The sequence below is a fragment of the Artibeus jamaicensis genome, unplaced genomic scaffold (assembly GCF_021234435.1).
Source record: "Artibeus jamaicensis isolate MK-2021 breed Jamaican fruit bat unplaced genomic scaffold, CSHL_Jam_final contig_467, whole genome shotgun sequence".
NCBI classification, from domain to species: domain Eukaryota; kingdom Metazoa; phylum Chordata; class Mammalia; order Chiroptera; family Phyllostomidae; genus Artibeus; species Artibeus jamaicensis.
Genome location: NW_026521845.1, coordinates 4,390,194 through 4,407,418, shown reverse-complemented (window position 1 = coordinate 4,407,418; position 17,225 = coordinate 4,390,194). Strand labels below are relative to the sequence as shown.

At 38.9% G+C, this 17,225-nt stretch overlaps 1 protein-coding gene across 8 annotated transcripts in view; it reads right to left on the bottom strand.

Annotated features, from left to right (window-relative positions):
• Nucleotides 1–757: 757 nt before the first annotated feature.
• The window catches only part of KCNT2 (potassium sodium-activated channel subfamily T member 2), a 197,967-nt gene continuing 181,499 nt past the window's right edge, over nucleotides 758–17,225 (bottom strand). For 6 of the 8 annotated variants that reach the window (XM_053667314.1, XM_037142907.2, XM_053667320.1 and 3 more), the window contains 3 exons: nucleotides 15,092–15,392; nucleotides 4,421–4,505; nucleotides 758–3,339 (listed from right to left, as the gene is read on the bottom strand). In XM_053667314.1, the coding sequence (XP_053523289.1) occupies nucleotides 3,219–3,339; nucleotides 4,421–4,505; nucleotides 15,092–15,392 (507 nt within the window). In that variant the 3' untranslated portion in view covers nucleotides 758–3,218. The remainder of the gene's footprint in view (nucleotides 3,340–4,420; nucleotides 4,506–15,091; nucleotides 15,393–17,225) is intronic. The other 2 variants (XM_053667318.1, XM_053667319.1) reach the window with 2 other exon arrangements.

Sequence of the window (17,225 nt, the reverse complement as noted above, 5' to 3'; positions counted from 1 at the left end):
ATTGGGGAAGCTGGATGTGAGGCACCGGTTACTCTTTGGGAAGAAGAGAGCAGGCTTTTTTGCAACTTTTCTGTTTCTGCTCATCGCTATTTGGCAGTAACCAGACCAAATCACATAGAGGGCAACAGGGCAGTCCAGGGCAGTCTCCACCACAGTATAGCTCAAGTCCCAGCACCTCTGTCCAGCTTCCTCCTTCTGTCCATCTGGGCATACAGTACCCTGGTGCTCCTGGGACAGAGACCAGCCAGGTGGTTTCTGTGTATCAGCAGGAGGAAGAGGGAGACACGCATCTATGCCATTTTCCTGCCTTTGACTTTACATCTTCCATTTCTGTTCTCAGACCAGTGCTTTCTGGTCTTTACATTGCACTGGGACATTATCCTTTGTTTTGTGGAAAACAAATTCTCCTCTGGAACATACATTCGTCGTTTTTACCACCTTTCTTTTCTTCCTCCTCCTTTTCAATTCTTTTTCCCTCCCTTCCCTTTGTTCCTTTCCTCTCTGGACTCCCGCTCTCCTTCTGGCCTCACAATGATCTGGAACCAATTTGTTAAGAAGTGATTCAGTAACAGTTTACTTACGGCTGCCTTTTCCAATGACACCACCTCGTTTTTATTTGGGTTTTGAAATAGTGAACTGCCAGATGAGTTTTATACTTTCAGAGCATAATCTGTCTGAACAATGAACATTTTGGCACAAAGCTCCAAGAGTTTTCATCATCAGAAATAGTTTTATTATTTAAAGCAATTCAATATAACTGGTAATAAAAGCAAAATGTTACACAGACAATAAACAGAACCAATTCCCGTAGGATTACAAGGACTATTAAGGGCTTTATTGTCTCTATGTTTTCATGTACAAGTGTATTTTAAAAAGGCAACGATTTGTTAAAAGGCTTTTCTAAGCCTATTTTTATTCTTTAAATAACAGAAAGACTAATAAACTATCATTATTATAGCAAGCTATATGCATTGTGTCAAGTAGTCAATTTGGACTACTGTTCATAATCAAAAATAACTATGTCAAATTTATGAAACATAACTTCTAGTTTTATAGGAAATATAGTCATATCATATCTTGAAACCCTAGTCTTGCCAACCGTCGTAATGCAAAAATACTGAACTTGAGACCTTCTGAGGAAACAGAAGATTCATAAAAATCGTATATTTATTCCTAAAAATAACTGTAATGAAGTGAAGTAAGGGCAACTTGAAGAAACATATTTGACTATTGATGTGTAAATATGAACCAGGATCAGAACGTTCATTATGGTTCTCCATTACATACCTTACTTTTATTTTGCCATGAGTTTGAGTGATTTACCTGTCAACATGCGTATTTGTCAAATATCTTTCCCTTGTGTTTGTAACATAACACACCTACACATATCATCTTTGCTCTCAGGGTTGCTTCCAGTTTTCAGGAACTTATAAGTTTGACTTCCCTGTCTGATTAAAGAAAGTTACAGACAGGCTCTCCCTGTTGTAGAGGAAATTCTTGGGGGTTCTGTTATTACAAAATGAGAACAGGGTAAAGTACCAAAAAAAATAACACACACATACACACATACACAACAAATCGGCATTTCAATCTCTAAGCCAAAATATACAATGGCTATAATCTACAGTTTCACATTTTATGTTCTACATATTTATTCCCACAGAATTATGTGGGGACTATCAGGGTTTCTTCCTCTATGTTCTTCTTATTAAGGCTTCTATTTTCCATCCAATTTGTGTGCTTATTTATGAAAAATAAAGAGAAATGTCTCTTTCTAGTCTTAAGTGCCTTATTTTCTGTTGAACTCAAACTCAGTGTCCAACTCAGAAATAAAGGAAATGCAGAAGTTAGAAGTAAATTATAAAACTTTACTTCTCGTTTTAATTATTAAAAAATAGCTTTTTTAATTTACTGATGTCATTCTTCCTTTACACTTGCCAACTCACTGGCAACTCCCTCCTGTGCTTCTCTGTCTCTTTCTGCAGGGGACACAGACCCAGAAACAAAAACGCTGGTGTCACTAAAGGTCAGTGGTATTTAATCTATAACTGTCAACTTCTGCATGATTTGTATTCAGTTCCAGTGGCAAAACTCCCTATGCTTACTATATGCTTATTTCTCACAATGTAAAAACATAGTTCCTAGAATTTTTCAACATTAAATGGAAATTTTAACATACCATTTTTGTTATGACTACTTCAATACTAAAGGCAGAAAAGAGGACTTGTAATCGTTTCAAATGTCTTTGTATTCCATCAGAAGTATAATTTTGTTTCTTTGAATTTTCAGTTAACTCTCGAATGAAACATTCTGTGTGGATAGGTGAGAAATGTTGAAACTCAACAGTCCAGTGAAAATCACTGCATGTTTCAGTTAATGGTTCAATTCTCGAATTAAACTTAAGTCAACAAATATGCTTTAAGTATTTTCCCTATGTTAGGCATTCTTTGAAGAGAACATTCCATATTCGCTTTTTATTATATTCTCCTTGGCATATAGTGAGGGTCAGACATTCAATTAGCAAAAAGTTCAGGTTCTTGATATTTCTTGCTATTTGTTTTGGTTTCTTCAGTGGAACAAAACATGCTATGAGCATCTCAAATTCTAAAATAAATGTGGTGTCAAATGAATAGGCAACCAAAACAGGTTGAGATGACTTAAAGATTTATATGCTAAAACCAATTCTGACTCTTACAAAAATGTGAGTCAACATGTTTGTTCATTAACCTCTGTGTAGAGAAGATGAGACATTTATGATGGCTTAGTATTATAAAAGAGCAAATTTAAAGAATATAACACATTAAATTTTTAAGAGGGGCAACAATCTTTTATGTCCAATATGACACACCAAATATAGCTGAATTTTTACTTTATTTTCATAAAACCTTAAGATATTTTAAAACTGCCTTGATACAGTTTGAATTATTGTCAAATGATAAACTATCCAATTGAAAATTGTGTGTTTTAATTTAGGCTTCAAAGTTCATTCCACTGATGTCTTTCAAACATTAATAGGAATACCAATAAGCAGTATGTTAAATTTCAAAATAATCTATACTTCTAAGAGAATAGATTTTTTTTTAAAAATATGAGAGATTTGAATCTAGAGATTCCCATCTAGTTTATTTCATGCCAGCCACACTTTTTTCCCCTAAGAAATAGAGTTTTTTCAAGCAAGATCCTCATAGGAAAAAAATAAGTCCGTGAAGCTCGCAGCATCAAAGCTGAGTCTCCTCCCGAGAGTTTCCTCCTGAGTTTCCTCCCCACAGGCAGAGGCTGCTGTCTCGGCTGGGCTCGCTGTTGGGAAGGTAGGAGAGCGGGTCTGGTCGGATCAGGTACCTGAGAAGAGGACACACAGCCAGTGGCTGCACCAGTCAGTAAACACAAAACCAGTTCACACTGACACTTGAGATCCCTACTCCAGATGTCTGTGCCCAGGGCGTTTGCTTTTTTATGCCAAATCCTCTAGTGAATGATGGTTCTTTGAATCAACCGAATGTTGCCCCTTCATTGAGAGTGAACTTTTGAGAGTCATGTTTTAGAAAAACATAAAAGGCATGCGTATAACCCATCCTCCTCTTAATTCACTTACGTAAGTGTGCAAGTTCCTTCCCCTAACATTATCATTATGAAACTTAAGTCTAATAAAGTTAATTTCTGAGGTGCATTTTTGGGTGCTGTTTGTCACATAGACACTTTTCATGGTATTTGTCATTGCTCAAGTTACAGTAAAATGTAGTTGTCTCGATGCCAAAAATATGGGTTGTTGTAGGTACCTAAGACACAGTTTTTGATGAATCAAATTACTACCTTTGACCTTTTCCTGATAAGCCTTGATCTGTTTTACTCTGGTTGGTAGAAAAATCACGTGTCTATAGAATAGATAGTGGGAGATATTTCAGGTTGTTCTTTAAGCTGTTGTCTTATTATTCTGCATATTTTCTCTTATTTCCCCAAATACACATATATACCAGCCCATGGAATACAGAATTCGTGCTGCTATTTCCTACTTTTATTTTTCGACAGTCTTGCAATGTTTTTATAGTACTTCACACATGCCTTTGTTTATTGAGCACCAAAATTAGACTTGAACATTTATATCACAAGAACCATAGGGGCTATAATGCTGGAGATACAAATGTAAAAATATCAGTTGGCCCTGGCTGGTGTGGCTCAGTGGATTGAGTGTGGGCCTGGTAACCAAAGGGCAGCCGGTTCGATTCCCAGTCAGGGCACATGCCCGAGTTGCAGGCCAGGTCCCTAGTAGGGAGTGCGTGAGAGGCAACCACACATTGATGTTTCTCTCCTTCTCTTTCTCCCTCCCTTCCCCTCTCTCTAAAAATAAATAAATAAAAATCTTTTTAAAAGAAACATAAATTGGTGGCTTCTGACAATAAATGTAGATGTAAGGTCAACTCACACCACGTCGTTCAGCTCTAGCCTGGTGTCCGGGGACGGGTTAATCAGTATGTAGGACAGGGTGCTCTGGTGATCATTCATTTCATCTGGAAGATAAAGACATGCCGAGCGTGTTATGCTACTTACCGAAAGGTATGAGGATTATTATAGAGCATCTTATTTTCCAAACATAGACCCAACGATGAGAAACTTGTTATAGTTTTGCCCACAGTAGGATCATGTACCCAACTGACTATTTTCAAATTACTAGCACGGGGGACGCCTGGCAGGTACCCGTTTTTGTTATAACGGGATAAAAGTAAAATACCTGGTTCTGTTCAAAACAACTGCAGTTATATTCTACCCTTTACGCTTTTACACTGAAAAAGTATTTCTATTAAGGAACTAGCTAAACAAGATGTCAACTGGATTTCACAGGCTTTAGTAATGACACAGAATTATTGTGGGTAAAGATGGCCATCCCAGGAAGGAATTTTCTCCCAGGAGATTCCGTGAAAAAAATCACCTAATGCCACTGTGCTTAGAAAACACAACAAAAGTGTGTCTAGAAAGCTTGAAGGCCCTACGTGTGTCTGATGTTGGGATGAGACAGCACACTATTGATTTTGCAGGATGCAAAGGATCCCATGGAACAGAGTTTAACTGTAATTTTCCAGGGAGACATACTACCAAGTAATTTGTTTTTCCTCTAGAGCAATATAAACATCTGTAATATATATACAGGGTCCGACATCAATAATGCCCCTTTTTTATTAAAATTTGTTATTACAAGATCATAAGCACGTAATTCTGTAGCAGAACAATATCACAGTCGAGCACACCCTTTGACCTTTTAGGTGAAATGTTGAAATTAAAACCACAAATTATTACACCCACATTATCATCGTACCAGCTACACTCACGCAGGCATTAGTTACTTCTGCCAGACTCTGTATGTAGTAAAACAAAGCTGTGTCGCTTTAACTTTGTGAGTTCCCCCTGAAGGCATCGTCGGGCTCCAAGTTTGGAGTGCTGACCTGGCATTCTGTAGGGACACTGGCAAGGAAGGGGGCACAGCTCAGGGACCCGAAGGCCTCAGCTGCTGAGGCTGCAATGCGGTGTAAATAGAAAGGCATGTAAACGTGTGGTGGACACGTACATCAACAGCATCAACCCTGCGAGGGTGAAGCTTTTAGACGCCGAGGGTATTTTTAAATCCCCACCCTAGAGTTGTCATGTCCTCCTAGCCACTTCAGTGGTAGGCAAGCTTGGCTCCTGAAAGAGGGACTCAATTCTGCATTTGGATACAAAAATCTACACACGTGTTTCATAGCCATACAGACAGATCGATACTTCCATAACTGCATGCTGTAACAGCAAAGGTCTTTTACAGGTCAGTGCAGCTGGCCTTGGGAGTTCCCTGCACTGGGAAGTATCTGTTACTATTATCAGATAATGTCTACTACTGTGCGCATCTAACTGAAAAACTGTCACATGAAAGACAATCTGAAAAACAATGCTTTCCATTCTATTTCAAATCAATACGTAGATGTGCCCTATTTTTACAATCTATCATGTAAACCCTCATCTGATAGGGCAGGTAACTGCTGTACAACTAAACCCCACACAAGTATGCCAGCAAAAGTGGTATAATCACAAGGTCATCAAGTCAACAGTCCATGAAGAGGTATATTTGGTTGCATGTATCTCCCAGGTAAATACAAAGAACTGTGCTCTGTCATGGGAACAGGGTTGCCAGGTAAATCTGTATTCAAGAGGAAAACGCTAATGATTTTTTTTAGCATAAATATGCCTGAAATGTTGCATGCGACATATCTGTCGTAAACAATTATCTATTGTTTATCCGAAATCCATATTTACCTGGGAATCCTCTATTTTACTTTGCGAAGCCTGCCTCTCTTCTCAGGGGTAGATGGCGAACTGTGGAGAGGTAATTCCAAGTGAGGGTATGAAGTGAGCTTGCCCCACATAAGGCACAATTCCACCCCAAAGGATGTTGCCCCGATAGGGACAGCCAGGGTCACCTGTCCATATGAAAAGCAACTTATGGATGCGCTGAGCAATCCTCCCCTTGGGTGAATTGCCACAACTGCTGTACAAAGGAACAGAAATTAATAGTGCCTTCTGGAGACTGAGACATGGTACTCAGAAATGCCAGCAAACCTTCTCATTTGCCTGTGTATAACTCAACCTATCATCTAAACAGTGAACGTTATTGAGGGGTAGCGTTAGGGGAAAGCACTTTAACACATAACTTCTCAGTATCTGTGCCCAGCCTTTCTCCTTGATTATGCACCTGATAGTCATTTCCGGTTCTGGGATGAAGTCAAAATCGGTGGGTGACTTGGTTGGCCTGTTACAAACCTGAAGACTGTCTAGATAACTGAACATTATACAACAGTAGGTAGAACTCGTGCATCGATCATCGTTTTTCTGCTCATTTTCACCTACCATTCTGAAGATGGTGAGTTTTCCATGGACTTCAGGGGTTGGAACAAACATTTGCTAATGAACTCAAGTCAAAGATGACATATGGGTTCTATCAAGAGGCAGGTAACCAAGGATAAGACCCCATCACTCCCGGCTTTTTTTCCTCCCCAACCCCTTACCGACTGCTCCTCAGGGTTAGGTTAACTGAAATTTTAAACAGTGGCAGAGTTCAAAGCCATCCCCTCTCCCCACCCACATCCGCCTGGCTGTGGGGCGCCTCCTGGCAGACTGTGCTCTGCCCGAGCTGCTGCTCTCTTGGGAGACCTACAGGTCCCTCCCTCGCTGTGTGACTTTGGGTAGGAGAATTAGGAGGCGGGGTTTTAAAAGCCCCTGGTGGTCAGACATCAAAAGCACATCAGCCATCTAGTTTCAGCAGCCACACGTCTTGTGTTTTCATCTCTATTCGTGTTTCCTACATTATGTTTTAATGATGTCTGATTTCTGGAGGAAAAAAAAAAACAACATGGCAGATTTTCTGGGTCTTTAAGACCCTGTCATAGCCATGGGTAGTGGCGGAGGCAAAGGCACCGTTAGGGCTAAAGGACTAAGTAAGGCTTTTTACCAAAAATATAATCGCATGTCTAGTAGATACAATGAATTTGTTCTGGAAAATTTGGCTCATGAACCAGAATCAAGACTCATTTACTACAAAGGAAATCTGTTGAGTGGATGACAAGTGTCTTGATCTGTGACCCTGGCAAAGCTGAAATGGTTGAAATCATTCTATTGAAATTAATATTTTATCATTGACATAATTATTTAATGGAACTGCTCTTCTTGTAAAAATCTGAAATACTGAAAAATTTAAAAGAAATTCTAGAATTAGCACATGCAATTACCCAGCTAAAATCTTCACGTGGAAAATATCCGCCTCAGGGCGCTTCATGTAGACAGATTGCATTAGGAAGGAAAGAGAATTATGTTCTTATTGTTCTTACAAAGTAACTCATTAATTCTGGATCCAAACACACGGGCATTCCATTTTTGGTTTTTGAAATTTTTCTATGGAAGTATTGTCAAAACATTTTTGAAAGCCTATAGTTTGATTTAAAAACATAAATCTTCTGTTTGGGTACATTTTATGAAATAATAATTTTGAAAATACGTGTCCATTATGTATTTTGTAATTGGAGAACATTTTAAGTAATAAATACAAAGGTGTGATGAGAGGCTCCGTCAAGGACACAGGCCCTGAAGCCAGAGAGTCTGCATGGAAATCATGGCTTCTCGTCACTCCCACTGAGGCCGTGGGCGAGGATTTCCATTCTTTTCATCCCTCCTGCTCAGTCTCCTCACTACAACATGGGGGGACAGTGGTGCTGTCCCACAGGTTATGGAGCAAATTCAATTATCCATAAATAACAAGTGTAATTGAAAGTTAATATGGAGTGTGTAGAATCATCACTTGACTACTGCTGAGGGTTACATCAAGGTTTCCTATGATTGTTGATTGTAGCAGCAAAACTCAATCTGCAATTCATAAATGCTGACTGTGTGTTGTGATGGGAAGGTGTTGGCATGGAAAGATAAAGAAGAAAATGTCTGGCAAACGGCAAAGGCTGAGGTGTTGAGTTCAGCTGTGGAACTCGGGCCCCTGTGGGTGGACTGCAGTGAGCAAAGAAGCCATTCATTGGAGGTGATCTTGGAGAACAAGCTGGGGCCAGATCCTCTATGGGTTTGTAGACCTGGACAGGAAGTTTGAATTTTATTCTAAAGGTAATGAGAAGGCAGGGAAAGGTTGTGAGGCTGGCAAACTGGGCACAAGCTGCTTTCCTGTTGGATGTATCTCCTTGGCTGTTCTGAGAGAATTGAACTTTGGGGGCTCAGAGTTGAACACAGAAGCCCAGGTGAGAGGTGGTGGTGGCTTATAGTAATGACAATGGCAGAAATTGAGGAGAGAGGGAAAGACAGGTATAGAGCATGACACAGTGAGACAGAGAGAAAAGGAGAGAGAGACAGAGAATATTCTAGGACGAGAGACACCACAGCATATTTAAATGCTGATGGAAGAAAGCAAGTAAAAAAAATTGGTCTGTTCCAGAGTGAAGGCATATTTTTCCTCAGTCACTACAAGACATACCTTATCAGAGAAAATACTCTCAGTTACACAGGGCTTATTTCTCCTACAAAGTCCAATAATCCAAATAATTGGAAATTCCATTGCCTGCAGATGATTTCATTGTCCCCTCATGGACCTCTTTATCAGCTTTCCTGAGAGGCACTACACTATGTAATACAATCTTCAGAACAGAAGTTCGGTGGATGTAGTTATAGGTTTATCTCTAAGTCAACTGTAAACTTCCTATGATTTTAAACATACCATTTATCTTACGATGATCATTATTCTGCACTATGAATTCTGAAATCTAGGAGATTCTGTTTGGTTCTTTTATAGTTTGGATTCTCACTTTATCATGCTCCTGCATCCTTCTACCATCCTACCTGGAGATAATACTATAATAACTACATTAATGTCCTTATTCTCTGGATTGGTTTCCATTGATGGATTTTTCTGCTGGCACAGATTATATTTTCCTATTTGGGACCCACCTGCCTGACTTCACTCGGTAGAAGGCTTAACTCATCTGTTTTCCTTCCCTCGGGGAACGAGGCCATATGTTTTCTTTTGTCTCTTGTCTGCACACTATTGATTTCTATGTTTCCTAGCTGTTTAAATTCAGAGCGTGAGCAGTCATCATAATTGAAAGTTTGTTCTGGTTTTAATGCATTTGGAAAGCTCATTCATTGACTATTTATGCTCAACCCATAATAAAATCTTCAAAGTAAAAAGTTCACTCAACCAATTAACTTTATTTCTCAATGACAAGAATATTTTATTTTATTCAAATTGGCCACATTTTCTTACCCGTACGTCAACACATGGCATTTGGATTTCCAGTCGTAAAGTAAGATATAGGTATATTTAAGTGCAATTCAGTTAACTATAGTAGTAAATTATGTAAAAATATTGATATCATTGAAAAATTAATGTTCCGGGAAGGGTATAATAAAATTCTTTGAAACAAAACTTTATAGTTTTAATTTAGGAAGATATGGAAAGTTCATTGCCCAAATATTTTCATTCTGTATAAATCATTATCAGCTCAGCAATTACCCTCTTTGAAAGCTTCATTACTTTATCTATTAAGAAAAGCTTTGAGGTTTTTTTCTATCAACATTCTACATACAGCCCTGTCTGGTGTGACTTAGTGGATTAAGCACTGGCCTGCCAACCAAAAGGTTGCCGGTTTGATTACCAGTCAGGGTAGATGCCTGTGTTGCTGGCCACATCCCCAGTAGGGGGTGCACAAGAGACAACCACAGACTGTTCTCTCCCTCTCTTCTTCCCTTTCCCTCTGTCCAAAAATAAATAAATAAAATCTTTAAAAAACACAAAAGTTTATTTTTAAAAAATTCTATGTACAGGCTGAGAATAGCATAAAACAAACCCATGTACATCTTCTGTCTCCGACTGCCTCCTTGTGAGGATTAGTTCCGGAAATATAACAGCACAAAGTCATTCATTTTCTAGGAATCTGTACTAGGACTATATTGATTTATATGTCAATATTATTGTGCTTATTTACATAGGGGAAATGTAAATTGTATATTTCAAAAAACACATAAATATAGGGTCGGTTTCTTCGGAAAAGACAAATTGTTGCTGACGTCACTAGAGTGATCTCAGATTCTTCTATCATTCCTCCTAAGTACTAATGTTGCAAAAACCTTCAGAAGAAATATTTAGCTACGGTGGCTTTTCCCCCTTTTGGTAATTTGTTGTAAGATGAATTTGTGAATAGCTTTGTCAGGCACTAGAAAATAGCAAGTCAGGCACTAGAAAAAGGTGCCTGACTTGTTGATTAGAATTTGGGGGAATTTTTTTGCTGAAAACTTATATGTAAATGACCAATGATTTATTATAGTCTTAAAGTAGAAGTTGAAGGTGTTCCTATTACCACCACCACCAACTGTATTATAGATATGGGTGGGAATAACATTCTTTTATTAAATTTATTTTTCCCATAAGAAGGAAAATGACGAGGAATTAAGTAATTATGTTAGCTTTAAAAAAACAGTTCTTAGTTAATTTATCCATTATATCAGACAAATTATAAACTTATTTTACAAAGAAACTAGGCTTTCTGATGGATGCAAACAATGCCAGTGTCTAACTGATAGTCATTGTTCTCACGTAAAATAATTTCTTTTTTTCCCCTTGGTCGGCATTTCATCTTTCACTAAGAGTGTGAAACTTAGAACCATCCATGTCAGAATCAGCTAGTACTGAAGCAGCAATCCCACCAGGAAGACTTGCTTGTCAATTTCTACAATTAAAAACACGTGTCTTTCCATGGACTCATTGTTAAGAGAATGTTGACAGTTAGAAAGAATAATTTTTAATGAGTGTGAGAGCCATCTCAGTAGATGTTTAAAGAATACGGTCAGTTATTTACATAGAAAAAACCTGAATTATTCGCACTGTTGTGTAGTTTATAGAAAAATCTTCAGTGTAAGTTTGACTCTGTGTTTATAACTAGTCTGTAAATTATACAGGTATATACTAAAACACACGATGTCTGGAATTTGACAAAACAATATGACAAGTGAGGGAAATGGGACTGGCCAGGAGCTCATAGTGCTGGAGCGTGACAGTGAGTCTGCGTGGGCTCATCATACTGTTCTTCCCACGTTTGCTCATGTCTGAAATTTTAGGTTAGACCTTAAGAAAGGAAAAGAGAACAATGACTCGTGCCCCGTCTGTCACCTCACATTGGGGTAACAGACAAAACTGCTTATGGCTGGAAGTAACCATCCGAGGGGGCCTCTGACCACCTCAAGGCCCACCTGGGCTTATGAGGGCGTAAAGGTTCAATGCCATGATAAAACGTGCAACCAACTGATAGCATATGATTGTATCGTGGCACATTTTGGGGGTAATTTAATTCTAGACACTTCAGTCTCTTGCTTTTTAAAAGAAGATGCTGCTTAACATTCTAGACGTGTGAGCATATCCTCTCATAGTTCTTTCTCGTAGTTCTTTTCTCTCTCGTAGTTCTCTCACAGTCTTTCATCTGGGGTTGTTTCACTTCTATGGATTTAACTAAAATCTATGTCCTGATTAACTCTCAGGTCTACATAACCATCTCCTTTCTTTTTCTTAAGCGCCAGCTTCTCACACACCACCACCCTCAGAATTCTTCCAGGCACTCAAAGTAATGTATTATCTTCACCCCAACAGATTTGCCTTCTTCTAAGCTCAGTAGGTGCCACCACCACCTAGCGGATCAACTAGAGCCCTCTGATCCTTCTTTGGCCTCTCCCCCTTCCTTCTCCCTCATATCTCCTGTCTAACAAGTCAGAAATAATCTGTTCCTTCTCCTGGAACAGGCCAGAGCTACCCAGAAGAAGTCAGATTATGACTCATGATTAAATCAGCCACCGTGGATTGTATATACAGTATTTAAAATGTTTTTCACCTGTGAAGCACAACCAGATCCGGTCAGGAAAGTAGAAAGTGCGTGTGATGTAATGAAAAGGTGAAAAGATACCGAGTCCAGGTGCTTAGTTAAAGTACTAATGCAAATGTGCTCTCTGCTTGGTGACCCAAGGAAACCATCTATATCTGAGACCCAGTTTTCTCACCTGTAAACACTCCATTTGTTCATGCATTCACCGTGCAGTGATGGGCTTCTGTGGGTCAGGGAATGTGTCGTTTGTTTGGGGATGCAAAGGTGAATAGATGAGTAAGACATTCCCTTTCCCTCAAGGGAGGAAGGTGAACATGCAAAATAATACTGGTTTTAAAGCACCCGTCCTCAGTGGAGACCATACTGCCCCCACGGAAGAAAAACGTGTTTTTGTTTTCGAAGTGGGCAAAAAAAAAAGCCCCTTTGATGTATAAAACACAGATATACTTATAGTACTTAAATGGATATATGGTAGGTCTGTGGAATCAACTAAATGCCAGTCCTGGGCTAAGCACGGTGACCCTCACTATCAAATTTGTCTTAACAAACCTATGAGGTAGGTATTGTTATTTCCATTTGTCAAATGATCAAAGGGCTTGGAGAGCTTAAGTAGTTCAGTAATTGTCCAGGTGGGCACCTGAATACAGGTTCCATAAATGCAGAGATCTTGTCTGAATAGGTCATTGTTCTGTGCCTGTGCTTGGAAGAGTGCCTGGCACCCAGAGGGCAGCCCAGTAATAGCTTGTGAACAATAGGTGAGTTATTGTGAATTAGAAATACAAGGAGAGCCCGGAGCCCTAGATGCGTTTGGTTCCAAATCTCGTTTTTTTTGTAATCTGTTTGAGATTAGACATGCACAGTGCATGGCTTTAGAATGAACTGATGGATCTGTGGATGGACAGGTTGATAGAATGAACAGAAAAAGAAAGCCAGAAGACAGAGAGGAAAAGGGTGGACAGTATCCTTCCTCCCTCCCTCCCTTCCTTCCTTCCTTCCTTCCTTCCTTCCTTCCTTCCTTCCTTCCTTCCTTCCTTCCTTCCTTTCTTCCTTCCTTCCTTCCTTCCTTCTGTAAGAGTAGTAATTGTGAGAATTAAATTAACTACTGATATTTTCAAAAACTATAGAGAATAACTCAATGCAAGATACTAAATAGAAGTTTGATGAGCAAAAACGTAAGGAGTTCCCTGACAGTCATACCGCAGCCAGTTCATGGGCTCATGCGTTTTTGTGTCTCATGGAGCCCTGCTGTGACCTGCTCACAGCTAACAGGACAGGCTGGGGCTCTAATGTTCGTGACACACAGACAGACCCAGAAGAGCAATCATTAACCAGAACTTTTCAAAAGAACAAAAAGTAGCAGGATAATAACTAACAAAAGTACACATAAATATAGGACAATAGTTCTGAGAAATACTATCATACTTCATAAATTGGCTAAGAGCAATTCATATTTTTAAGTCAAACTGATTGCTTTGACTTGTTTTTTTAATGTAAAACCTTGTTTGATGATATTAAAATGATGGAGCATGGATGAGTGGGTACTACATTTAAGTAAGTACAATATAATTATGAATTATGGAACCCTGACTCTGAGACATTTTGAGTGTATGTCCTTCGTTGAGGTCTTTAACCTCTGAGCTTCAACTTCTTGAAGGGTAAAATGAGGCATTTATTGCATGAGGGCGACAAGGAGTAAAAAGAAAATGTACAAAAATCACCTAACATAGTTCCTGGCAAAGAGTAGGAAGTCAATAAATGTGTTTCCTTTTCTTCTGCTTCAAAGAAACACAGAGAATTTCTTCTAAACTCTAATTCAATTATTAAAATCTTTCCCTATGTACAGTGTTTCAGGTTGAGACTTTGATAAAAAAAGATGAGATAGGGAAAATACGGAACACATTTTCTTTTATCCTTGGCCTGCCTGACGCTGACTGTATCATACCTTCTTGGCTTTCCTGTGGCACACACATAACAAAACAAAACCCTTATCGTTTGAGTTTCTTCTGAGCGGACTCAATTTCTTTTTTAATAAAATTGATACCGTAGTAAGTGATCTATTTTAAAATTACCCTTGCATTATTTAAGCTGTGTCAAGTGGTCTATAGTGCAGTCACAGATCAACATAGGGGCTAATAGTTTTTCAGACAGATCAAGCCCCATTTGAGCTTAAAAGAAAGCTTTTGAAGATTTTGTTTCCGAATAACAAGAACCTAAACAAATTTTGTAGGAACATTTGGTTTCTGTGGCTCGTACAATCCATTACTTGCCAAAGCCTCAAATTTATTTCATTCCAGGCCTGAGAATCGGATGTGTGTGGGTGTGTGTGTGGATAAGACGGACATTGGAGCCAGAAAGACTGGACAGAAACCTGTGCCATGCTATTAACAAGCTAAGTAGTAAGTCACTTGACTTAGTTTCCTTATGTATAAAATGGGAGAGTTTTGTGAAAATTAAAGAGAAGATAATTCACATAAGGTATCCATCCCAGTGCCTAGAGAACTAAGCACATACTGAAAACTTTGAGCACTTTAATGTTATTATCATCATCCTCATAATAGTCTGTAAGAGATTCAATGCACGTCCTCATTCCCCTCCAGTCGACCCATGGACCAAAAATGCGATCCTCCACCTGCTAAATGAGAGCTGGCTCTACAACGACTAAGGGCCCGAAACCACAAGCCCACATCATACAAGACTTGGAGAACGCATACCATAGCCCACTGTAGAAAGACCCAAGTGTCTCATTCTACTTTTCACAAGTTCAGCAAGCTCTTGTCTCTCTGACCTCCTGTAGAGGTTCAGTCGCTGCTGGGTTATTTTCTCAGCTGTTTTACCAGAGTGTTTTGGACCTTTTCGGCTCAGTCTTCGGGCCCACTGCATGCTCTTTCTCCTCAGCAAGGGGTGGTCCGCCTGGTCGCTGCAGGTGGAGTTGCGGCGGTTGCCTCGGGGAAGGCCTTGCTCCTTGCAGTCTTTGGTGTCTTCCCATTCCTCCACACTGATTGATATTTGAGACTTGAAAGGAAATGCACATGGGTGGTTAGAGAGGGTAGGACTCATTTCAGCCTGGGTTCTATGAATATTCTGGCTAATGACTTGGTGGAATTACTTACTTAGCTCATGAGGGCTCTCACGGAAAGAGCAAAATCGTTATCATTGGTATGAATTTCCCATCACTAAAGATGCTACTAGAAAAATGTTCTCTTGGAATTATGTATCAACAAGATAAAATATCTTTGCATCTTGCAACATAAGTTTTTATGAACAGTGTTAACTTTTACGCGTCAGATTTATTTTCTCAAATTACTATTAACATAGAGTTGTTTGAAGCCACGAACAAAAAAAAATAGCTATTTTTATCATTTTATTCAAATCACATCCACAGAATGAACTTTTTTAAACCTACTGCATGTATCTCACATGAAATTTAAAGAAATATTGTAATACTTTTATTTTTGGAATTAATAACATTTTAAGTGTTTTAAGTTATTGCTCTTTCTAAAACTGGCATTGCAATATAATTTTTAAAATGTGAGGGTTTTTATTCCCTCCTATGACCCAGAAGAAAACAAAAAGCACTTTTTAATTCATGCATTAATTATTCACCACATCAAATGTTTTTCGATTAAAATATGTCTCAGGAACTATTCAGAGTATTCTAAGTGAAAATAAATTCTAAATATTTCACAAACGTCTTCTGGAATCACAAATAAAACTTAAACCAGGCCCTTCTCCATAGAAAGGGACGTGCAATGAACAAACCCATAAAGTCAATTTTGATTCTTTCACTCCTCAGTCTGATTTTCAAGAAGCTCTTGTTTGATTATAGGCCCTTAATAACCAAACACTTCTTGTTTTAAAATGGTTGCTTTTCATACCAGGAAGCCCTATGAAATGCAACCCCGTCAAAGCAGAAAGTCTTCCTTTCTAAAAACACGCGCATGCCAACGAATAGCTTCCTGACTTGGAACAGACTTGCAGCAGCATGCACGGGGTCTGCTCTTCCCTTCCAGGGAGCGTTAGCTTCTGCTGTCACATGCACGAGTTGCTGGCTTTCAGAGTAAGAGAATTCAAATGACCAATTTAAGTAAGGTCAGGAGGCGATCCAATAAAATCCTTTAAAAAGTGAATATAAATGATGGAGGCTCAGTCAGCGCCTTACAGGCAATACCCAGGGACAGGCTGTGAAATCATCTCACACTCCCATTCGATAAAAATATACCCATATATTTGTCTACCCTTCTGTTTCAAAACAGCACTGTTTCAGAGTGATATCAGAAATAAGTTCTTTAACCTTCCTATCTTCACAATAAGGGAACATTTCATTAACATTTTCAGCAACCTTATTTTTAGCTATCGGAATTTAAGTTGGCAGTACTAAAATTTTTAATACCATGGTTTAGCAACAGTGGGTACCACTGTAAATCTTTAACTTCCTCCAGTCTCACCTACTGGGCAATATACTGATAATCCTCTGCCGTGGAAGTGAAACGCATAAACCCCTGAGTAGTATCTGCCATCAGTAGGGAATGTCAGTCTCTGTTCAGCGGTTTTAGTGTATCTGTGCTTTGCAGCAAAACTGAAAACATATTAATTCATTCATAGCTAGACACTTGGCTTGCAGAGTTTTCTTCATCACAATCTTAAATTTATTCGATGTGATCCTTCTCCTCATAAATCTCTGTAACAGCTTGATGGCCTACAAAGATGTGGAAATAGTAATCTTACCATACCAGATACGAAACATACTACGCTTGTAGAATGTCTCCTAAAATTCAAGTCAGGAAACCATAAACTAATAATTACAGGGGGAGATTTGCTTCTCTTCCAAGTCGGGAATGAAACACT